This window comes from Corvus hawaiiensis, chromosome 4, assembly GCF_020740725.1.
Source record: "Corvus hawaiiensis isolate bCorHaw1 chromosome 4, bCorHaw1.pri.cur, whole genome shotgun sequence".
NCBI classification, from domain to species: Eukaryota; Metazoa; Chordata; class Aves; order Passeriformes; family Corvidae; genus Corvus; species Corvus hawaiiensis.
Window position 1 is genome coordinate 45,569,588 of NC_063216.1, and position 24,286 is coordinate 45,593,873.

At 40.6% G+C, this 24,286-nt stretch overlaps 1 protein-coding gene across 12 annotated transcripts in view; it reads left to right on the top strand.

Annotated features, from left to right (window-relative positions):
- GRIP1 (glutamate receptor interacting protein 1) overlaps positions 1 to 24,286 on the top strand; it is a 331,823-nt gene that overhangs the window by 258,579 nt on the left and 48,958 nt on the right. For all 12 annotated transcript variants that reach the window (XM_048302708.1, XM_048302713.1, XM_048302715.1 and 9 more), the window contains one exon: positions 22,555 to 22,702. In XM_048302708.1, the coding sequence (XP_048158665.1) occupies positions 22,555 to 22,702 (148 nt within the window). The remainder of the gene's footprint in view (positions 1 to 22,554; positions 22,703 to 24,286) is intronic.

Genomic DNA, 24,286 nt, shown 5'->3' on the forward strand with positions numbered 1-24,286 from the left:
ACAGCTATTGCCAGAACTTTGGCACAAAAGGTAGCTTTTTTTAGTTGTTTGCACTTGTGAGACACAACGTCTTTCTCTCTTACGTCTTCAATGGGTGTTTGTTAGTTCAAACCCCTCTGTGGTGTTCAGGAGTGAAGGAACATATTGCATGTTCAAATTCCATATGTTTCTCTGGCTTCTTTAACAGTTCTTGCACTTACTTGAGCCAGAATAGATTTGCTAGAATGTGGCACCCTGTAAGTGCTCTCTTTGAAATGGAAACAGCTTGGTTTTTGTTGCAAATCTACCAGAGTCACCCTGACACAGAACCACTCAATTTTAAATAGAGCAACGCCCTCAATTTTCTGAATTCAAATGTTAACACCGATAGAACTTTTTAGAAAGGGGATTATTGATTCAGACAACCTCATCCAAGGCTTTTACCTCTCTAAGTTCACCCATTAAAATAAGCTAATTCATTAGTTAATTAATGCTGCAATGATCTTATGGAAGTTTATTTAAAGAAATCTGCTTCACCTTTTAGCAATTCTGCCTGGCAAGAAGAGCACTAGGGAGAGAAAATTTGCACAGTTTAAAGATCAGGTGACATAATCTGTGGTCTAGTGTAGACTTTGAGTAATTTGTGGAAGGTGAGAAATAGAGGAGAAAAAAGAACTTACGGGCTGCCCCTTAAGCTTCATAAAGCAGTATCACTCAAGGGCATTCAGAGCTGTGGAGACTCTCAAAAGCTAGAGGTTTTACAAGCCCAAAGGAACAGGAGCCCCAGAGACTCCAAGGACTGACTTAAGAACTTCATAAGCCTTCTAAGTGTTGCAAGACCTTGAAAGCTGAGTGAAGTCAGGAGCCCTGTAGGATTCCACTCTGCTTTTTTCTTTCTGATTCTTTACAAACTTAAAATTAACATTTCCTTTGTCTCTTACAGGGTTTTGACAGACCAGACAGGTAGCATATTCTAGCATTTGACTGCAACTGCAGGTCTCCTGGCTATCACAGGCCAATAGATTTAGATCCCTTGACGTTCTAAGTATGAATTAGTTGCTTAAAACTTTGAAGAAGTTTTCTTGTCTTATGTTGCTTCAGAGACAGAACAAAAATTCATGTGCATAGCAAAGGTCATAACAGCTGTATTACTTGAAACATTACTTTAAATACATCTACACAAACACATACACAAGTTCTGTTGCAAGACAATGCTGGAAGTCAAAATGTTGAGCGTGCCAGTTGGGAAATGTCAGAAGTGAGACTGTCTGCTCTGCCAGTGTCCAGGTAGGTGTACATGCAGTACATCACAAGACCCACAGGAGAGATAATAACCTTTTTATGCAGCTATTCATTTTGAATTTTATTTCTGTCTCCAGTGTGTGACCACAGGCTTATTGAAGGCACTGCCCAGATCCTTGTCTAAAGGCAAAGTTATTAATTTCCTGGTGTTTTTTCCTGAGGCCCTAATCCTGCCACAGTTTGAGTGCTTCAGGCAATATGCAGATCTCAAGGAGAAAACCTCAGTCCCAAGGTCATTGTATTGGATCTTTCTTACAGCAGAAGATGACACAGACATCACTCTAACAGTTATAGAAATATCCACTCACAGATGTGTCACTAGGTAAAACACATGGGATTTTTTTTCTCTCCTGGAGGCTAATGAGTGAGTCATTCACTGAGCAGATACTTAAATCTATGTGCTATGGTACGTTAGTCTCCTCTTACTGTGCAGTTTACTTGTTTATCACACACACTGTGTTCTGCTGTTGGTGCCAGATGCCTGCAGCAGGGACACCAGTAAAAATTGACAGTCAGCCGTGGATATATACAATAAATAAGTTTTCTCTCTGTAGTGCTAGCAAGCTGTGCTGAGGCAGTGGGAGGTGATTCAAGGCAGCCAGCACAGCTTCACCAAAGGGCAAGTCCTGCCTGACCAACCTATTGGGCTTCTATGACAGACTAACTATATCAGTGGACAGAGGAAGGGCTACAGATCTCATTCTGGACTTGTGTAAAACTTTTGGTACAGTCTCCCACAATATCTTTTTCTCTAAACTGGAGAGAGATGGATTCAGTGGGTAGACTTTTGTTAGATGGATAAGGAATTGATTGGACAGTTGCATCTGGAGGGTAGTGGTCAATGGCTCAGAGTCCCAATGGGCATAAGTGATGAGTGGTGTCCCTTAGGTGACCTGTGCTATTTAATGTCTTCATTAATGACACAGACAAAAGGATCGAGTGCACCCTCAGCAAACTGGCCGGTGACACCGAGCTGAGTGGTGCAGTTGACACACCTGATGGACGGGATGCCATCCAGAGGGACCGGGACAAACTTGAGAAATGTGGGAATCTCATGAGGTTTAACAAGGCCAAGTGCAAGGTGCTGCACCTGGGTCAGGGCAACCCCTGGTATCAACACAGGCTGGGGACGAACAGATCAGAGCAGCCCTGCTGAGAAGGACTCGGGGGTGCTGGTGGAGGAGAGGCTGGACATGACCCAGCCATGGGCACTCACAGCCCACAGAGCCAAACGTGTCCTGGGCTGCATCCAAAGCAGCGTGGGCAGCAGGGCCAGGGAGGGGATTCCACCCCTCTGCTCTGCTGAGACCCCACCTGGAGAGCTGCACCCAGCTCTGGGGTCCCAGCACAGGAAGGGCATCAACCTGCGGGATCAAGTTCAGAGGAGGCCACCAAGATGATTGGAGGGATGGAGCACCTCTCCTGTGAGGGAAGGCTGAGAGAGTTGGGTTTGTTCAGCCTGAAAAAGAGAAGAGTTTGGGGTGACCTGCTTGTGGCCTTCCAGTACCTGAAGGGAGCCCACAAGAAAGACAGAGACTTGCTACAAAGGCTTGTAGTGACAGGACAAGGGGGAATGGCTTCAAACTGAAAGAAAGTAGGTTTAGATTAGATATAAGGAAGAAATCCTTCATTGTATGGGTAGTGAGACCCTGGAGCGGGTTGCCCAGAGAAATAATGGCTGCCCCATCCCTGAAAGTGTCCCAAGACCAGGCTGGATGGGACTCTGAGTGAGCTGATCTTGTGGAAGATATCCCTGCCCATGGTAGTGGGGTTGGAACTAGATGATCTTTAAAGTCCCTTCCAACCTAAGCCATTCTATGATTGTGTGATTTCAACTAGTGAAAGATACATATTTTGGGATATGACTTACCCTTGGCATGAGAAGCCTGAGGCTTATGATTTTTTTCTGCTATCGAGTTTTCTGGCTTTCAGGACTGCTCTTTTACAATAGGAAGAATGGGTTATTCCTTTTAACCCTTTGTCTCTCATGCTGCTTTTAAATATGATGTGCAGACTTCACTTAGTGTCATCGTGAGCCTGTTAAGATGGTTGATACCTATCAGTTGTTGATACCTATCAAGCATAAGTTCCTGCTTCATTACCTGCTTTAATCTACTCTATTTATCTTCTTTAAAAGAAATATAAATACCTTTTAAACACCCCTTGAGATAAATGGGGTAGCATGGATACCTAGGGTAAATAGGCATTATGGTTTAAAAAAATCTAGCTTTTGGAGCTGGATTCAAATTCAAATTGAAATTCAAAATCCAGTTCTTGATTGATAAGTTTTTTGTGTGATCAAGAGATACAGCTGCTGGCTGTGATAGTGAAATAAAAATATGCTTGCAATTGGTGACCAATGCAGTTGGTCCCTTTCAGCCTTTACAGAAATTGTGACAGAAAGAGAATCTGATACTTAAAAGCAGCAGTCAGGTGCTCCCTCCATGTTACATAACCTTCTTTCCCTTGCAGTTCCCTCTTTATGCCTTACACACCTCCTACCCAACTCATTCACTGCTAGCTCCTCAAAACTTACTGTGCTTTCACCTATGGGTAGGAGATTTCTTCCATTGTGAGGACTGCTGAGCAGTGAAAGAGGTGTGGAATGGGCCTTGTAAGAAAACAGATTTCTCTTTCCAGTAAATGGTATCCCTGTATTGCATGAGCAACTCTCAGTTTGTTGTTTACCAGTACCTGTGTAAGCTTACATCTTTAACAGCGTTGACTCATTTTTATGTACCATTACCTAGGTTTGTCAGTCAGAAAAACTTCAAGCTTCTGGCATCTGTACCCAAATAGTTCCTCAAAAGAGTGACAGCCACTAAGCCCACCAGCCTGCTCTCCGTTAGCAGGGCTATCAGACCAGCTGTCCAGCACAGTGCACATGTGCTTCCTGGAGACCAGAGAAGTCTTGATACACACAAGTGACCTCAAGGTTTCGAAGGCATTTGCTGAAAGGGGAGAACAACTGCAAGGGTTCTGGACCCCGTGTTCTGTCCTGTCTGTTTCGTGCAGGCATGATGCTTCTTTCCTCCATTCTTTGTTTTTATCTTGGTTCTGAGCTGCATTACTGTCTTTTTCCCAGTAGCTGCTTGATTTTCCTTTTCTCTGCTGACCTAGTTTGAGTTGTCTTTTCTAGAAGGTCCTAAATCCCAAACATGCTATTCCCTCTCCTTACAGCCCGGTTTTTTCTGCTGTCTTTTGCCAAGTAAGGCTTAGATAATTTTCCAACACATCTCGCACTGCTGATTTCCCTCTGTTAAAGGCCTTTTGTTTCCATGCCTGTCCTTCTTCAGCCCTTTCTCTTGTCCCTGTCTCTTAGCAAACCACTCCCAAGTTTCTTGTTCTGCAGCTTCTTTTCAGATCAATAACCTGCTTACCTCAATTCCTCCCCTTCCTGCCCATGAAGTCCTTCTCCTCTCCTCTGCTTAGCTCTTCTCTTGATTCCCAGTGCCAGATCTGTTAGGTAGAGAAGACACATACGGAACATGAATTTTCAGTATAAAGCCTACAGAATTTTCAGGGGGAGGGACAGGGGAGGTGTGGCAAACTATGGCTTTTCATAATGACCTGCTTCAGCTAAAATAACTAAGGGGAGAGAAAAAGGGTACAGTCTGAGAGAGGTAACCATCGTAAGAAAAATTCACACCAAATACTTGTACTGTGGCCAAGTTGCAAGGTACAAACAATTAAAAACAAGATGTTTTAGCCAGAAAAATATGATTTCAGTGATTCCTAAGTCTATTTGCCCTATAGAATTTTTTCTATTTTCTTTTCTCTGTCTGGTTGTGATTTGCTGCTGTAGTTTAATAGCCATCTTGCTAGTAGCTGATTACAGAAGGAAGGAGTTGTCATGTTTTACAAGGATTTCATAAATCTTACGGGTATTTCTTTCTTTACAAACTTCTTGGTCATCCCTAAAGAGAAATAAAAGGAGTTTAGCTGAACCATATAAGTTACAAATTACTCTTAACAGGTCCAATTAAAATTTGTCTCAAGTGCTTTTGAAACTATGACCTCATTAAAAGCAGCTTAATAAACATTGCTTTGTATGGGAGAAAAAAACTGTAAAGGTGAAATGAAATGTCCCTGAAACAGAAAACTAGAGGTACAATTTAGTTGTGATAAATAACTAGGAAGGGGGAGGAGTTCCAATTTGTGTATGAAAATACTCTGTTTTACTTATTGGGTACTGAGAGTAATGGAAAAATTTGTCTTCAAAGACTTGTCAGGAAGGTGAAACCTGTATTTATATGCAGTTAATCTAAATAGTCTACAATTATAAGAAATCAATCTGATCTATCAAATGTATTTCATGATGGGCATTCATTAAGGGAGACCCTTGCTTATCTATGTTAGTATCTCCTTACAAAGCACATGGTTTCAATATTTTAGATGCTAATTCAAGGGCTTGGATCCTCAAATGGAAGCAGTCTCTACCTATTAAAAATATGCTGTTGTGCTTCTTTCTATAAGTAATTAAAGACAAATGATGGAAGGAGAAGATTCTTGTAGTAATCTCTCCTGTCCACCATCCAGGCTTCAAGCAAGCAGAGCAAAGGAGCAAGTAACCCTCACAGACACTTAGTGAAGGATGGGAAATAAGGGGTTGATCAAATCTTTCCACTTCCCATGAAGGCTATCCAGATATGCCGTGAAATGCAGCGTGAAAGAAATTGCCTTCTCTACCACATGCTCTGACCTCTGGTCAGCTGGAAGTGGGTCAGTAAGTTGGCTTCTCTGTTACTTAGCATGCTGGTCGACAGAGACTATAGCAACAGGATAATGAGATATCCTGGCTTGTGCTGGTCTGAAAAAAAATTAAACAGGGAGCTGAAGTACTTAAATTCAGAGCGCAGAGGTGAAAGTTTTACAGAAATGGTGATAATTAAGTTCTGTGGAGATTAAAGGATCTTTTGTATGTGCCATGCAATTCAAAGCAAGAGAAACTCTGTAATCAGAAAAAAATCCAATTAAAAAAAAAATACAGCCCCAGATTTGTGTTAGTGCCATTGCAGTCATCTGAGAGACTAAGGAATAGGAGACAGATCTGATTTTCTTTATACTCAAGAGAATTTGTGCTGTAACCCCAGAACCTGTCTCTAAAAGGGCCCATCTCTAAGCAAGTAACAGCAGAAAGGCACCAGTCCTGCCTCCATTCCAGGGAGAGGAAAACAATAAATGTCTCCCAAGACTTCCCCTGAGGGAGATATTTTAAAAAATCTGGAACTGAACCACTCCATCCTCTTGACTTTTTTTCATGGATATGAGACATCTGGACTGTGCCTGACAGGTTAGGCCAAGGGGGAAAAAGCCAAGAATCCCTCAGGTAATTTGCTGGAACACCTGTACCAGGCATAATCTAAGAGGTTAAAATGGGATGCAGTAAGGCAGATTTTTATTCCTTTTCAGTAAGGTTAATGGTTCATTAATCATTTTACAGAACATTTACACTGAAAAGGGATGGATTTCAAAGTACAAGTATTTTTAGATATTTTGCCTAAACGTGATCTCAGTTAATGGTGTTTTAGTGCAAAACCCGTGTGAATGAGATCTGAAGCTGATCCTGTGAGACTGTGCCATCTAGTACTCAGCACTTGGGAGATGTGTACTGCTCAGAGAAGACAGTACTAAGGTCTGTGAGCTGGAAATGTAAGTAGTGGGGAAAGTCAATATTGAAGGTGAACGGGTTTATCTTGAAATCAACATAGTTCCTCAAGATAATTGCACCAGTGCCACATCTTACAGCGTGATCTTGTTACACTTCCAGTGGTGTTGCTCATCTGTACAATGAGTGAACTGTTTTGTTCTCTGTGCATTTGCTGTTTAAACCACATTTTCTTACAGTGATTTTAAACATAACCTGGTTTTGTATCTTTTTCCTAAATGCCTGTTTACAACTCTTCATTCATTTAAAGGGATCATTTCATAGCCTGTGAACTCAGTAGTTATCAGAGTGGTTTGGGGAAAACAGTACTGAGAAAAGTTGTTCTTTGTATTAGCTTCTATTTAAAAAAAATATTTTTCTTCTCTTTGCTTTAATAAATTTACTGGTGTCTTACATCAGTGCTGTTTGATCTTCTGTGAGTCCCATGATTTTCACTTGTAAGGAAACTGACCAGAATATTTGGGCAGTTATTATTGGTTGGTCATGTTGTTATTTCAGTGTAGATGCAGGAAGACCCTAACAAAATGTTTCAGTGATAATTAAACTTGCATTCAGAGTAAACCAAAGGCAAGCACCTGACTGCAGGTTTCATCCATATCGTACCTTTTTTCTTCTTGGAGGAGGAAAAGAGGGTGGCAATGATTTTATGAAGAATACTTATCTGGACCATTTACTGGTTTCATCTTTAATTGAAATTCTGACTCTAGCAGAAAAGTCATGGCCCACTGCAGCCAAAAAAAGAGTGCTGAGCCCTCCTGAAGAGATGAGTAATGAAGGATAGGACAGCTTCCCAAGGTTGCAGGTAAAGCTGTGGCAAGCTGAAGTTTCTTTCTTCCTCCTATGTGGCTCCAGACATTTCTTCCCTGGCTGATAAAACTGCATTTTTACATGCAGAACCCACATCAGTATAAAAGCTCTCTTTCTTGAAGTGAGTCCTAAGTCATGTGGTGACCCAGACTCTCAGGTTGCCTCCATGAAACTGGAAGCAGAGTAGGGCTTTGCCAAGAGATGAAATTGGCTGTAGGGCATCAAAGGCAATGAGGCTCTGGGGAGAAAAAGGGGCAGACAACAGGGGAGCTGAGATGGGGATGCTAATGAGAATGAAGGGGCTCTTTAGGATAAGGTTTCCTATTGTACTGTATTTACATACAGACATCTCTAACCCAAATTGCCGCTGGATTATAGGGTTAGTTTCCCTTTTTTCTGCCAGATAATCCAGAGGTTGTATACATGAAAAGATGGTAATATGTATACCTTGAGGCAAAGCTTTGGGATGTGTCTTACATTGCTTAGGAAATCCCTCAACACTTTTTTTAAAAAACTCCTCACTGGGTTTTTCTTTATCCTTTATTTTATATTCAATGGCTGTTGCTGATTCAGGTAATCTTGCCTGAGTTCTTGATTGAAATCTAAAGGCTTCAAGAAGCTTAAAATTAAAAAAAAAGAAAAAAAGAAAGAAAATTTAAAAAGAAAAATTGAACTGCAGACACACAGACCCTGTGGTTTCTTCTCTGTCCTTAATAGGATTTTGACACAACATCCCCACAGCTGCAAAGAAAATCTAAAACATCTCTCCCTGCAATTCTTCATGGCATTTTTTGGCTCAGGGAGGCCACCAGCAGTTTACACCTAGCTGCTGTTATTTACATTTAACTTCCTTCTTTGAAAATAAATGTTTAATTTAGGAAATGCCTTTGTCTTGATTGTTGAATATGCTCTGCTAGGTGATTCTCTCTACAGAATTTAGTAGGTTTTGCATGCACATGAAGCTGCATCTAACACCTATCCCACAGCAGTACTTCAGTGTGTTGTCATAAGTGCTTAGGAGAACAAGAATCATAGATCTGTAGGTCAGGTGCCTTCATGAAGTTAGCTGAGGTCCAGTCCAAGCCTGTTTGACTCAGTCAGAAGACCTTCTTTAATTTATTTCAGCTGGGATTTAAAATAGGACCCAAAGGCAAAAAAATAAACTCATGTCCTATGTTTGAAGAGCTTTGCTTTAAGGGAAATAGCAGACCTGTGTTTCTTTGTCCCCCTCCTCAGTTCTCACCAAATGGACACCAAGTTTATAACAACAAATATGTATTCTGCCAGCATAAAAGTTTTCTAATTTAAGCACTGTTTACACCACTGAATCAGTGTTTTATTTTCTTGCTAACATAAGATTAGGGATTCTACAGCCAACTCAAGTCTGAAGTGTAGAAAAGACTTGTATTGCAAAGACTTGACTGATGCAGATTATTTTAAAATTGTACTGTTTAAAATGTTTAATTATGCCCAGTTACCACTCAGTCCTCTCCTTTCTACTAATGAGAAAAGAACATGCCAGGCCCATTTTCTCTTCACCCCTTTGCTAAGATATTTCTCTTCTGCTACTCTAGCATTAGCATGGGAACGGGGTGTACACACATGAAATAGCCAGTTTTGGGCTAAGCTTTAGAGGTCATCTCACTTTGGATCTAGATCACAGCAAAAGTCTCTACCCTTGAACATGCCAGAGAAACTATAAGATGAACAGCCACCATGCATTTAATTTTATTTATTTTTTGGCTTTCACATAACAGACCAGATTTCAAATGTCAGCATTTGATTTTATAAATCATGGCAAGGCATTGATGCTGGTGGTCTCTCTCAGTACATCCTGCCATTCTTTAGTTGGATATGGAATGTGAGAGAAGCATCAGCTGCTATGTTTAAACTAGAAATCAGCTGCAAAGGGAAAGTGAACAAGAAAGGATTTGTCCTTTCTTTGTGTCTTTAAGATCGCCCTTGCTGGAGGAAGGGCTTTTTTGATACTTCTGTAAACTGATTCACAGTTAAACCCATGATTTTAAGAACAGTGAAAACTTGAGCAGTTTACACTAAGGCTTTTCTTGTGGCCCTCTTCTACCTTCCCCCAGGTAACTGCCTAGATCTGCTTTTTGTATTTTCTTGTGAAGCACTTTCAGGCAAAATTGTTCTGCCATTTCCAGGAATGAATTTAGAGAAAGTTGTTTTGCCTAGGATGAGAAAGTTGGAGAAACTTCGCATTGTAAAGACATGTCTGTTTGAAGCACTGGAAAACAGACATGCAGTTGAATGGGTACTGGTTGAGGGACAGAAAGCCTTTTCCAGGAAAGTCTCTTCTGCTTATCCCAGTAAATATCCACCCAAACTTAGCTACATTTGGAAGTCTTTGAAACAGTACAGCTCAGCTCAGTGTGCTCAGGAGAAGCAGCATTTTGTGTCAGCTTTTCCAAAAGGTTTTGTCTATATGGGAGAAGTTTTTTCTTGTGTTTGCAAAGTTTCTTTCAGTTCAGCTCTTCAGGGATTAGAAATGTAAGAATTAAAGATGCCCATGCAGCCTTACTCAAATGCCTTGGTGCATATGTTACATTACAAATTTTAATTGGAATGATTGCATGCATTTTACCTTCCACAGTCACACGCTGCGTGGTACTAAGTGATCTGAAAAACAGTCCTGAGAGAAATGTTCTAAAAAAAGCTGATCTCATCTTGATGCAGATGCCTAAACTGGAGCAGGTGAAACACATTTGTCAAATGCCAGTTTTCTTGGATGGTTGTAGAGAGAGTTTAGGCTCAGGTGTAGCTACTTCAGGTCTGCCCTACAGAGGTCTGCATTTTGGTACAGTGAACCCCAACATAGGTGTCTTAAACTGTCCTCTCCAGACAAATGGATGCTTTCAACCTTTATTTCTTTCATCCTTGTTTGTTTATCTCTACAGTGGGGAAAACACCATGCTTTTGCTCTAAAGTGTGGTTGTAAGAGAAAATCATTAATAAATGTGTGTTGTAGAGAATACTCAGTGGCTGCAGCATACAACAGCTCTCCCCCACCACATATGCTCAGAGAAGATTGAGAATACTGTGTAATAATTAAGGCATGAGCATGGAAAAAAAAGGGAAAAGTGATCCTACTCATTAATATTCACTATCTACCTTCCACATGAGGCTCTTGGAGAAGGAAGTATATGTGCTTATTTAATTAAAGAAGGGAGGTAAAAATAAGTACATCCAGGCAATATTCATTCTGGGGATCATTAGGTTTGAAGTGCTTTGTGCCCACATGGTGACCGTAATATTTTCCTTTTAATGTCCTTCTGTTTGTAAACAGACGCTTCTCATCTTTATTGGTGTACATGTATTTTTATGATGATTTATACTGATGTTCTGCAGATTTTAATCAACTTCTCATTTGGGGTTTTTTACAACTTACATAAGCACAGTCTTTCTGTTATGGTCAGCTCAGCAGCATTGTATGGAATAGTCTTCTGAACACTGTGACCTCTAATTTTTCAAAATCTTTACAGCTTTGGTAAATTTGGGTGGATTTCACTGGTAAAAGAAAAAAAAAAACAGCCAAAACCAAAGAAACAAACAAAAAGAAACACAGATGGAGAAGGCTTTTCACAGTTTCTCCTTTACATAAATTCAGTAATTGCTTAATTGCTCATATAAGCACTGGAACATCTTGCTAAAGAAAAAAGTCACCAGACAGGGGCATGAGAGAACCTGGAGCCCCTCCGAGCCTGGCAGTGGGAGCTGCTCTGGCAGGAGGTAAAATGGCTTGTCCTGCAGCAAAGGAGGAGCCACATGGGAACCTTGCCAAAGGTGACCCTGGCAGCAAGCTGGCAGGCTGTCTGCTGAGTAGCAGATGATAGAGTGCCCTTCTCATTGCTATGACTCTTAACAGTTATGGGCCACTTGAGTTTCTAGAGGTTATTGCTTAGTTGGGATTTTGGGAGCAGAAATGTGGGGAATTGGTTTTGCTGGAAATGTATGCTGCAGAGAAGAGGGGATATAGAAACTTTCTTTCACTTTAAATGTGTGAATACTCCCAGTAGTACTGTTCTGTATTGTTTGGAGCAAGTACTGAAAAGGGAAAAGCTGGAAATACATAGGCAATCCTAGATTACTTTTGCAATGAGGGATCAAAGCATTTATGTTTAGAACCATGGCTTCTGTGTTGGATTTAAGGGCAATTTACCTAAACTACTTTCTCTGTTTATTTGAAATGTTTTTACTGAACTGCTGCTTAGGCACTACCAAAGCAGAGAGGGCAGTTAATAAAATGTTTTCTGACTCATTTTACCAGTTTGTGCAACCCCTGAGAGCAGAAAAACTCTCACTGGTCCTCAGTACAAAAATCTCCAGGTCAGATCTCAGCCTCGACCTTCTGCATGGTAGCCTTTTATACTGTGGCTGTGCCAATGCATCAGTTATTTTTAAGATATCTGTGCTAGAGCACAGATTATGGAAGAGACCAAAGTTTCGGGTGAAAAAAGTGGTACCGATATACACATTTGTAGGATTAGAAACTCGTATTATCTGTTATGAACAGGAATGTACAGTTTAATTTTTCTTTTCTTCAGGTTCATAGTTAGCTAATAGGCTTTGCAGAGGAGAGTTTTAGACTAGTCTGAAACTCCTGCCTGTTCAACCAAACCAAGTCAGTTGATGTCAATGTTAGCAGAAGCACACCCAAGGTCAGCTTTCCAAGGCAGAGACTGCAATTAGCTTCTGTGCAGAGGTCACTAACACATGCAAATAATAAGTAACCACGAATGTATAAGTTGGTATGTCTCAGTACAGAGGACCCCTGAGCAAGGTCCAGTTGTGCAGCTCACGTACCCCAAGCAGCCCAGCTGTATGGAATGGGGCTGTGCTTGGGTCACTCATCCTGTTGACAAGCAGGAGTGGCTGTCACAGGCTCAGCATCTTGCTTATGTGGCTCCGCTGTTTCCAGGGCTTCAGCTCCCGCCACTGTGGCAGAGAGAGGGGCAGCTGAGTTATCTCACTAACACAGCATTGACTTGTCCTTATTTGCCTTAACTGTTCTCTTATCCAGGTGTCCAAACTACCCATGGCACACCTTTGCTCTGGAGCTTTGGAGCTTTTGAGATTATCTGAGATTCCTCATCCCGGTGGAGCCTTGGACACATGGGCACTGTCAGCTCAATGCAAAGTTTGGGTGCTTGGGTGTTCGCAGTGTTTGTTCCCATCTATGAATGACAGCAGTGAGGGGTTTTGTGCTCTGTAGGCTTTTGAAGAGAATCCAGTCCTATTCAAACTATTACTGTTCCTGTTAGATGAAGCGTAGGGACTTTGTATCAAGTAGGCATAATTGATGAGCACTGCAGCTCTTTATATTATCTATAGTGTACTTAAGGACATGCTTTTGAGGTTGGCTGATGTAAAATTCGACACACCAGCTGTGTCTTAGTTTGCTGGCAGAGGTGCAGATTGTGTTGCTCTTACTTGTTCTATTTGTTGTGATTAGTCAGACACAGAATCATGCAAGACATGGAGAGTTTTGAAGATATCAAAGTTCTTGTGCATTTTATTTCCTGTCCTCCTTGGAGGAGGAAAAAAAGTGTTGGAAGTTGTCTTGGACATATGTATCTGTCTATCAGGCCCAGAGAAGTTTTGGATATCCCATCATTGGAAGTGTGCAAGAACAGGTTGGATTGGGCTTTCAGCAACCTGGTCTAGTGGAAAGTGTCCCTGCTTGTGGCAGGGGGCTGAGACTAGATGATCTTTAAGGTCCCTCCCAACCCAAACCATTCTGTGATTCAGTGTTTTTTTGATTTTATCTATGCTTTGTGCAATAGAAAAAATAGTGTTTTGTATTGCAGGGCCTCAGCAGAGGACTTATTATTTGCACCATTCTGGAAGTCTGTCTCATTTTGGAAGATGGTTTTTAAAAACAATTTTTTGTAAGTTTCATTCCTGGAATGAAACACAGTCAGAATTCCATCACTGCTGACTTCTGCAAACATTTCACAATCAATCTAATGCTATATAGTGTTTAAGGGCAGTTTTCAGGAGCCATCCTTCAATGGAAAGGTGGTATTTGAAGCTCAGGTTGCCAAACTACCATAAAGATATACTTATAGGCTCCCAAGTTCTGAAATGGTGGGCTGCCATCAGGGGTAGAGGTCTGACTTCTTAATAGTTCTTTAAGTGAATTCTTTAAGACCTGAATTGTCTATATGGTATTCCTTCTTGAGTTACAAAGGCAGAAAATTTCAGGGCCTGGACTTATTTAAAATGCAGTCAGACTATCCTCAAAGAGGCAGATCCAGGATTTTCTGTACAGGTGTCATATACCAAGTCCCTTTTGTGCTGTAAATTGTGCAGTAGACAAATAGTGTTTTAAATTAAGAGGGCACATGAAAAGAAAAACACAGATAAATTAAGAGATTGGGATTTTATACAGCTTTTGAGCAGGGAAGGGGCCTAGTGCAAGGTGTGAGTTTGAAACAATTAATAGGAAGAGGCAGCATCCTGAGAACTGGGGAAAGTCTTTTGAGCGAAAGGAGTTTAGGCAGGCTTTTATGGTCTGAACATGAGAGGAAGTCTGAAAAAGTCCCAAGATGATTTTGGATATATCCACACCCAGACTGTGGGAGCATTTTGAGGGCAGGGATGGTTCTTCAACTAGTTAGTGACATTTCTTAGCTGAGAAGGATGGTGGGGCTAAGGTTGCAAAGTACAAAATTAGGTAAAGGCAGCTCCTAAGCTTTTGATTTGAAGAACTTGGCTGAATTAGAGGTATATGAATGAGCTGCAAGAATTAGGCAACGAGGAAAATTGAAAGACTCTGCCAGTCAGTTGACAAGAATATTCAATTGCTTGTGTATAGGGGGGATAATAGGTGGCACATTTGTTTAGAGAATAATGTCTCCATTTTCCATTCTGAGGTTGAGAGGTCTCTCTGATTTGGCTATCGTTCATTCTGCTGGCATCCTCTTGGAATTATTCCTATTTATCATTTTTGAAATCTGATTGTTCTAAAGGTGAGAGGGTATAAAATGCCATTGGTGTCTTTTTTCCTTAGCAGCAATTTCATGGCTTTTTCCTGTGAACTCCATAATCTTTCTTTCAGTTTTAGTAGACCAGCAGCTCCAGTGCTTTCCTGTTACTTGCAGTAATGGAAAATACACTATTTTATATATGTATATATTTTTTTAGTTCTGTTTTTGCCCTTCTAGTTCAGCCAGGTCAAATTAGAACAGCTCTTACTCATCCTACACCCTGCCTGAAACATGCAATACCCAAAAAATCAAGGGAACAGAAGGAGCGCACATATTTTATGTTATATTGTAAGTCGGGCCTTGGAGACTGACACTGACACTTTGAACAAGAACAATATTTAATTTTTAAATCATTTTTTTATTATTAAAAACTGCCATCCTTTCTTGGCAAATACTACTTGTAATATATTGCCAGCTTACTCTATTTCATAGAATCATAGAATAGTTTGGGTTGGAAGAGACCCTAACCATCATCTAGTTCCAACCTCTCTGCCATGGGCAGGGATGCCACCCACTACATTATGTTGTCTAGGGCCCAATCAAACCTGGCCTTTAACATGCCCAGGAATGCGGCATCCACAGCTTCTCTAGACAGCCTGTACCTGTGCTTTACCACCTTCTGGTAAAGAATTTCCTCCTAACAGCTAAACTAAATCTCTGTTTTAGTTTACGACTGGTCCGCCATGTCCTATCACTGTCTGCCCATGTAAAAAGTCACTCTCCATCTTTTTTATAAGCTTCCTTCAAGTACTGAAAGGCCACAATGAGGTCATCCCAGAGCCTTCTCTTCCCCAGCCGGAACAACCCCAGCTCTCTCAGCCCATCCTCACAGGAGAGGTGCTCCAGCACTCTGAGCATCTTCATGGCCCTCCACTGGACCTACTCCAAGAGGTTCACAGCTTTCTTAGCTTTCCAGAAATCCTTTTTAGAGCTTGCTAGCTGTCATTGATTTTATTTTGCCCATAAGATCTGAGATGAATAAAAGGTTACTCTGCTAAATGAAGCATGAGCAAAGCCAGGGTGCAAACATTATGCAGTATTAGTAGAACAGAATACCAAAGCCAGTACCATGAATCATGCCCTGTATGTTGTTCATTTATGACCTTTAGTCACAAACGTATGAGGAATCAAGTGATATTACTCTGAATGAGTGATACGGTGCTACCCAGCTGTAGGGCATCTTGAATGTTGTTGCTGTGGCCTTTAAACACTTCAGATGTCTTATTCCTGCCTCTCTTCCTTGCTGCTACATTCCCTCTTGAAACCATTGGCCCATGATCCCAATCTCAATTTCTTAATTAGATCATCTTTAAAAATACATAATTATATCCTTTCTTTGCGAAATGGAGACCAAATAATCTTTGCAGTACAGGGAAAGGATGTTACATAAATAAGCGACCTCCCATGTCCCCACCTCCACCACCCAAACAAATTAATATTTAAATAACCCTCACTCAGTTCTCTGTAAGAGACTTGGCTAGTCATCCAATTGCTGTAAAAAAGTGAATGAAAATGCCCCTACAAAGGAAGTTTAAAATGTTAGCAAGATAGCCTAAGTGCTTTATTATGTAGATGAACAGGGCCAAAAGTAGGGTTTTGTGAACACTTTTCAGCTGTGACTTGGTGAAACCTGGAGAAAAAAGAAGAAAGATGTAAGTGGATGGAAGCACAAAGGAAGGCGGAAGGTAGAGAAAAGCTTCCCTACTTGTAGCAGATCTTTCTCTTGCAGACTTGTTTCTGGTTGTGGCTCTTGTTTTGTGAGAGATCATGGACAGGCAGGCAAGCTGACTGCCTGTATCTGTGGCAGTCTCAGGGAGACATGAGAAGGGAAATAGAGGAGCCACAGCATGACAGAGGATTATGAATCTTACTGTCACAGCTAGGAATGCACTCTTGCCACTGGACTGTGAGGAGCTGGGACAACTTTCAGTGTATCAGTCTTACAGAGAAAATGTTTTAATGGACACAGAAAAATAGGTTTTTTGGGCTGGTATCCACATAAAAGAAATAGTCGTTAAGAATACAAAAACCACACAGAGAATGACAAGATTCATTAAGTGTAGTTTAAGATACTGCCTGACAGTAATGAATAGTCATGTGGGTTAATGAAGAAAAGTGGATGTGAATGCACACAGAGTCCCTGAGTGCTTTTATGTTGCTCTGCTGTCAGCTGAGCAGTACTGTAAAGGACCCTGCAAAATGGTCTGTATGGAGAGTGTCGCTGCTAAAGCCACACGTCTTAGAAATTAAATTCATCAAGTCTGTTTGAAGTCCTGCCTGTTCTTTGCATTGGTTATTTGGTCTCAAGTTTGTACAACTAGCTGTGGATTTCAAGTGCCCTGTAAGATACATATCGGCTTTGAGTTTTGCATTTCAGCAATCTGGCTTCCTAAGCAATGGCAAATACTCAAAACTCATGGTGGTAAGCCTATGGTGTTTTTATCCATTTCTGTTACAAAAAGCAAAAAGCTTTTAACATCTCAACTCTTGTTTCTTCACACAGAGAACAGGGGGGCTAATCCCTAGCATGCTGATTCTGAGTGGACTGGCACAACCACACCTGCTGTTCTTTCCCTGCCATTGAGTATTCTGTCAATCATGGAAGGATTTAGGTTGGAAGGGACCTTAAAGATCATCCAGTTCCAATCCCCCTGCCATGGGCAGGGACACCTTCCACTAGACAAGGTTGCTCAGAGCCCTGTCCATCCCGGCCTTGAATACTGCCGAGGATGCAGCAACCAGAGTTTCTCTGGGCAACCTGCTAAATAGATACATATGTACAGAAGAGCTTCTCCTACTTATTTTTTCCTTCAAGTAAGGGAAAAAACCCAAGCACTTGGATTTCTTCAAAACATTCTGCAACTTCTCTGGGCAGCCAACATTGTATGTTATTCTCAACTGAGATGAGACTGAGATGCCAAATAAAGGCACAGATTTTGCTGCTTATTCTGTGCCTTACACACCAGACTCATCACTGCCATTTCTAAGTACCTTCTGCTTGTGTGCCGAGTGCTGACGGTGGCTTGCTGGGATGTCTCAACCTTTCTGTAGTAAGAACTGACTGAAATGGAGTGTTTTGTATTGGACCCTTTCTGGAACTCACACTGGCTTGTGTGCACAAATGCACACACATCCTTCCCCTGCATTCTGTTGGGTTTTATTGAAGAAAGCAAGTTCAAGGAAAGGGTGGTGCATTTCTGCATTTAAGGATTTGTGAGTGTCCTTCTATGAAAATTTACTCAACAGGTTCTTTGGGGAACAGTGATTGTCCCTTATACATCAGAGCTGCTGCATATCTGATTGCTGAGTGGGTACTGGAAAAGGATCGTTGATTTTTATGAATTAAAAAAAGCACAGAGAGAGCAAAGGATAGCAAGAATATAGTCTAAGGCATTTGGGAGTGATGAGGGGATTGAAACTGATTTCTTCAATCATGATTTTCTGTAAATGTTCCAACTTTTTGCTCTTAAAGGCAAGAGTGTAAAAGATTTCAGGTTTTTTTCCAGTTCTTAACAATCTTCCTTAACTTCACTAAGATATGCTTCTATGATCCTCTAGTCTGAAAATGAGGCACACAGGTACTGGATATAAAAATTAGGGTTACAGAAAAGGATAAAGAAAATAAAGTTTCAAGTGTACAGACAAGAACTCAATGGAGAAAAGGGACTGAGGGAGAGATTGCTTTACTTATAATCATAGAATTGTTATGGTTGGAAAAGACCTCTAAGATCAGCAAGTCCAGCTGTCCAACCATACTTGCTATTTGTAGGCTGGAAAGATTTTGTATGAAGGGAACAAAAAAAGATGTGAGGAGTAGGAGACCACACTTCTTTGATCAAGAAAAATTATTTCTATGAAAAACTGTCTTCTGGTTTTAACATAAGTGAGGCACATTTAGATCTGTGAAGGCACTACTACGAAAGTGTTAAAACTTGGCACTGAAGGAACTACAAGGTTTGAGCACCTATGCGTTTTTTCTGATCTGAACCAGCACCTTGCTGGATTTTTTTTGACCACTTTTAGTCAGAGAATCACAGCAGAGAAGGCTACATGGACCTACAATTTTAAGGTGAAAAACGTGTTAGTCTGCGAACACCTAATAGGGAAGAAGCTTGGAAAATTAGTGTGAGATAGTAAGATATCCCCTTGTTTGTCACATCATTGCTATAAAGTACAGCAGCATCCAGGAGAGGTCAATAGCAGTCTTCTGAAGCTGTGGGTTTCAATTGGTCCAGCTAGCTCTTTAGAATCAAAATCTATTTTGACAGCCTTCCTCTGTGTCAAGCTCTTTTAAGCTGATCAAAAAAACGATTTGTACCTGGTGTTGCCATGACTTTGAAAAAAATAAAAGAGCACTGCAAACCTTGCAGTTAGAGAAGTGAGAAGCTGCAGAGCACAGTAGCAACAGAGCTCCGTGTTCCTACAGGAACAAGCTCAATAGCAGTACTTCCTGGCTTTAAGTACAAGAAGGGAAAAAAAGGAAAGCAAAAGGAAAGGGGAAAAAAGCGTCATTGACTAAAAGAGTTTGGTTTCCTGTGGATTTAGTGTCATTATTGATTGCAGGCTATGACTGAAGCTTTCCCCTTTCTAGGGCATTTAAAGGTACTGTTTCACATGTAGGTCCTCTGCTGCCTAATACAAGCAGCTCGCTTTTTGGTTTCCCCATGGTGGGAATCTTGGTGGTTTTTGTCCTCCACCACCCACGAGTTGTTGACCTGGATTTCACATACCATGAGGATCAGTAAGGATTAACAGATGTATGCATTTACAAGGACACAGAGAAACATATGTAATGTGATCTCTTTATCAGGTTAAAAATACATTTTTCAACTTTCAAAATGATTTGTGATTATCTTTTGAGGCAGAGGAGGTTGGTAACACTGCTTATTTTATCCAGAACTTTTCCATATCATATAGTATATTTACATATCATAAAAGTATATCCAGAATAAAACCCCTTGTTGCCAGTAATTTAAGCTGTCAAATAAAAAAGGTGTGCTGCTATCTAGCTGAAGAAATGTATGAGCATGCAGAAAGCAATGCTGCTTCCTCTGGGAGGTTTTAATCAGGCCTCTTGTAGTGATTGAGATGCAGTACTCTAAAATGAGAAAAATTATTAACAAAATCAAAGATCTAGAGTGTCTTTCACGCAAATATTCATCAGTGTATCTTATGTAATTACATAGTCAATAAATCAACGTAGTGTGTAAGTGCTTCAGTCATGGTGTAAATATCTTAATGACTGAAACATCTTCACACATGAATAATTCATACCTGTATGATTCATTTTTCATATCCATGCTTTACTTCAACATGAAAAACTAATTCTTCTCTGTCAGAGAATGTGTGCTTGATTATTGCCTTCTGATTTCTCTTCCTTGTGCTTCTTTCCCACTGTTAGACACACTCCATTTCTTCTCTTCTGGTTCCTCTAATGTAGTTATCTTATTTATTCATCCTGTCTGCCTTGGTTTGCCTTCCCAGTGCATTTCAACAGGCACCTGGGAAATAACACTCAGGCATGAGCTGCTTGTACTTATGCAGTTCCCCAAGTAACTAGAAAAAGGACCAGCATCTTGAAAGATTTACACATTCTGAACAGATACTTCCATTCAGTTTCCTCTCCTCAAGGCAACCATTGCAGAAAGAACTTGTGCAAGTTGGGCTTTGCCATTTTCTGGATCAATGTGAGTTAAAACCTTTGTCAAGGTACTGATGACAAACATTGTTTGAATCTTCTTCCCATATATTTGTAAATGTGAAACTTGTATCTAGCTCCAGAAACCACTGGAATGTTCAAGATGAAAGTAATTGTTCCTCAGTGCAGGAATGGGAGTAGGGAATACTTAAATTCTGCTCTGCTGCACATGCTTATTTGGCTGTATGCAAGGCACTGCATGCACCCTGCCTTGCTTAGACCCTAAACCAAGTCATCTAAGACAGGAATTTCATTGTGATAAACTCCTTCTTTGGTTACTAGGGGAAAACTTGTAGCTGCTGAGGGCAGTTCATCCAGCATTAAAGCTACTTAATGCTTGAAGCTCCAGGCAGAAATGCTACTGGGTGGACTCTATTCTTTCAGCTCAGAATTGAAAGATCAGTTCAGGCTTGTGGAGCATTTTGTATTTTGGTAGTGCCTGTGAAGGCTGAGCCTTTAAAAATTCAGCCCTAGTTTGGCACAAATATTATTCACTCAGATTTAATGACCACTTTCAAACTTACTGAATCTCGCATTCAAACCCTCAGATTTCAAACTTGAAAAAAAGGCAAACCAGCAGGAATATAAAAATCATTTCAAATTGTGGGGGGGAAAGGAGTTCTATAATAATTAACTGACACTTTTCTGGTATTGCATGTTATTTCATCCAACCTTTTTTCACTCCATTTTTATATGCAGTTTACCTACATCACTCTAACGAGGAAGAGCACCTTCACTGAGTGGTCATCACTTTCTCGTCCAATTCCTTGTGTCATTATATAGATTGTTAGTTTTGTGTGATAATACAGTTTCAGTCTCTTCTCTGTCAGCATTACATTTATTGACTATTTTTTTAGATTTAAGACTCAGTTGAGTATCTTATATCTGTCCTCTCCCCCATACTTGGAAGCCAAGTGCAGTTCTTACACAGCTTCAATCTTAGTGTCTGGTGAGACACATCACAATTGAATATTGTCTTTGTATCCTTACAGCTGGCTCCAGTATGCTGTGAATACCAATCTCTCCTGATTGCTGGCAGGACATTTGGTAACTTTGATCCAGCATAAGTCTTCATTTATTCATTTTTTTCTTATTCTGATTGTAAGCACCTCCAAAGGCTTCTGATAGCACTTTGTTTGTCTCAGTCTTTTTATATCCTTAAAGGAAACCTTCTCTTACTGTCTCTTACTGCACTGATCAATGGGTATTGGTTAGTAAGAGTTCTCAGCCAGTCTCCAGAACGTACTTCACCCTGATCACTGCCTGCTTTGTTCTGGCATTTAGGAAGAAGCCTGCTTTTTGCTTTGTTGTGTCTAGCACTTGTCTCTCTTGGGTATAGTTTCTCACCACAGTCATCACTCATGGCTGTTGCTCCATCTTATTTTCCTGTTTTCTTTATTTAGTGTTGGTTATTTACTGTGTATGTCCTGTTGTAAGGCAATATTTTGTCCAGTGACAGGATGTTATAAGAATCTTCTGAACCTTCTCACATGTATTTTTCTTTAACTTCTACTATTTCTAGGTGTCATACCTCCTGCACTTCCACTATTTTCTCCTAAATTTTCCTTTCTTTTTGTGAAGGATTTTTTGTAGACCCTTTCTTTACCTTCTTCATTTGATTATTATAGATGCTGTCCACAGACCTTCATCTTCTTTTGTGAAAATTACTTTAGCTTCCTTCTCTAACCTATTCACTTACGCATTTTTTTCAGATTATTTTCTACTTTTAAAATTAATTCTGTTTTTCCAGCATGTCTGTTTTAAATTCCAGGTAATTTTTATCTTCAGTTGTTCAACAGGATGATTCACTCACACATCCTGTTTCCCTCATCTGGTCCATCTCTGATTCTGGCACACTCTGAAACTTTCAGACATCCCAGATTCACAAACTTCCTCTTGCTTTTATCATTTTCAACATCAAGAGCTGATTACTGACACCTTAAGTACTGCTATTCCAGTATTTCTTGAAGCGGCATGTTATCTGTTTAGAGAAACAGAATAGCCATAGAGATTTTATGTGGGGAAAACGTAAAAATGGCATAAGTACCACATTGGTATAATACTGATCTTTTGTTGTCTAATTTTAACAGATTCAGTAGCAACAGCATCTGGGCCACTGCTAGTTGAAGTTGCCAAAACTCCTGGTGCTGCTCTTGGAGTTGCACTAACTACCTCGATGTGCTGCAACAAACAGGTCATTGTCATAGACAAAATCAAATCTGCAAGTATTGCAGACAGGTGAGTGTGACAGAGGGCTGACACTGCAGGTCCACGCATCCATTTTACTTCGTTCTCTGTTTGGTCTGGTTTTAAAGGAAACCTTCCCTTTTTTGAGAAAATCAACTGAAGCAGTTCCTCTCAAGGTTGCACGTCTTAAAATCAGCACTTTGTCAGATTGCTGTTCCAGACTGCAGGGTCTAAGCCTTCCAGGACACATCTCCTTCAGCTCATTTGTGTCGTATTCAGTGGCAGAAGCCAGCTGCCATGTGATATGTGACTGGCTGCTTGCACTGTGCAACACAGGAGTTTAGAGGTATGCTCTGGCTATTAAATGTAATGCTGTGGCAGAGATTAGCGTTTTAAAAAAACCATAACCCACTGGAATTCTTGAAGTAAGCCCACCATATGGAACAGCTGTCAAGGGAAGTAAATTTTGAGGCTTTGCAACCTTGAAGTGTTCTTTTAGAATATATCACTCATTCTTGTGGCACAGTGAAATGGAACTCCTTATGTCTGGATTCTTTTACTGATATTTTAGAATACAAGCGGGGTATAAGGAAGACTGGCTTCTGTATTTCTAAATTGTTTTACTGTAATATTTCCACTTCATTTAGACCTTTAAATAAAACCATTTAAACCATTAAAATTATAGATAGATATTTTTCCCCAGTGGTCTGAACCTCTGGAACAGAGTTGTGGGATCTTTCCTGGGGTGCGTGTGTGTGTGTGCGTGTGTGTTTTTACATATACAGTATATTTCTATATACATATCTCTATCTAAATTTTTTTAAAATATTACGTTTCAGCAGCAAATTCCTCCTGCATGTCCCCAGCCACCCTACCTTGTAGCTCCTCTTTGGCAACGGTGCTTTTGGTAGCACCCACTTGTAGCAGTGAGTCTACAGCTCCTGTGTGGGCTTTTCCCTACAGTAGAAACTTTGAGAGTGACGGCCATTGATCCAGGGGTGTTCTCCAGTTCAATGGTGCAGGATGCTTTAATTTTCTCCCTCTGTTCTTTCCCATTTCGCAGGGGGTAACCAATTAAAGGAGCTGTCCACTTGACTGGTACGTCGGGATGCTGACTGCTGTGTTTGCATTTCTCAACTCATCCAGTAGCCAGTCTCTTGAGTGCAGCGAGATTTAGCAGATAGCCCCCTCCCTACCCCACTCCTAGAGTCACCATGCTAGCCCTGGTTTCATTATTTGTTTGACTACTGCATAATTTCATCATCATTTACAGCTTTTGTACTAATAAATGTTTGAACTATAACTCAAAAAATGATGAACTGGGTGCTTGTGTGAGGGATATGTGACCAAGTTATTCGAGTCTCCTTAAGCTCTTCTCATTTTATCCTGCTGCCATTCACACATATTTTTAGAGTCAGCTACCCCATTGCAGTTCTGTGAGTGATGTCTTGGCATATACTGTATTAACTGAATTGTTTTTAAGGTTTGTATTAATAGAGATAAAGTCTGACCAGTGACAGTGCCTACAAAACACAAATGTCTCTTGAAAAAAAAGAACACGTTCATAGTTGTCATGACCAGTTTGAAGGCAGAAGAACTCGTTTTGCAAGCAAAGAGCATACCTGATCATACTAA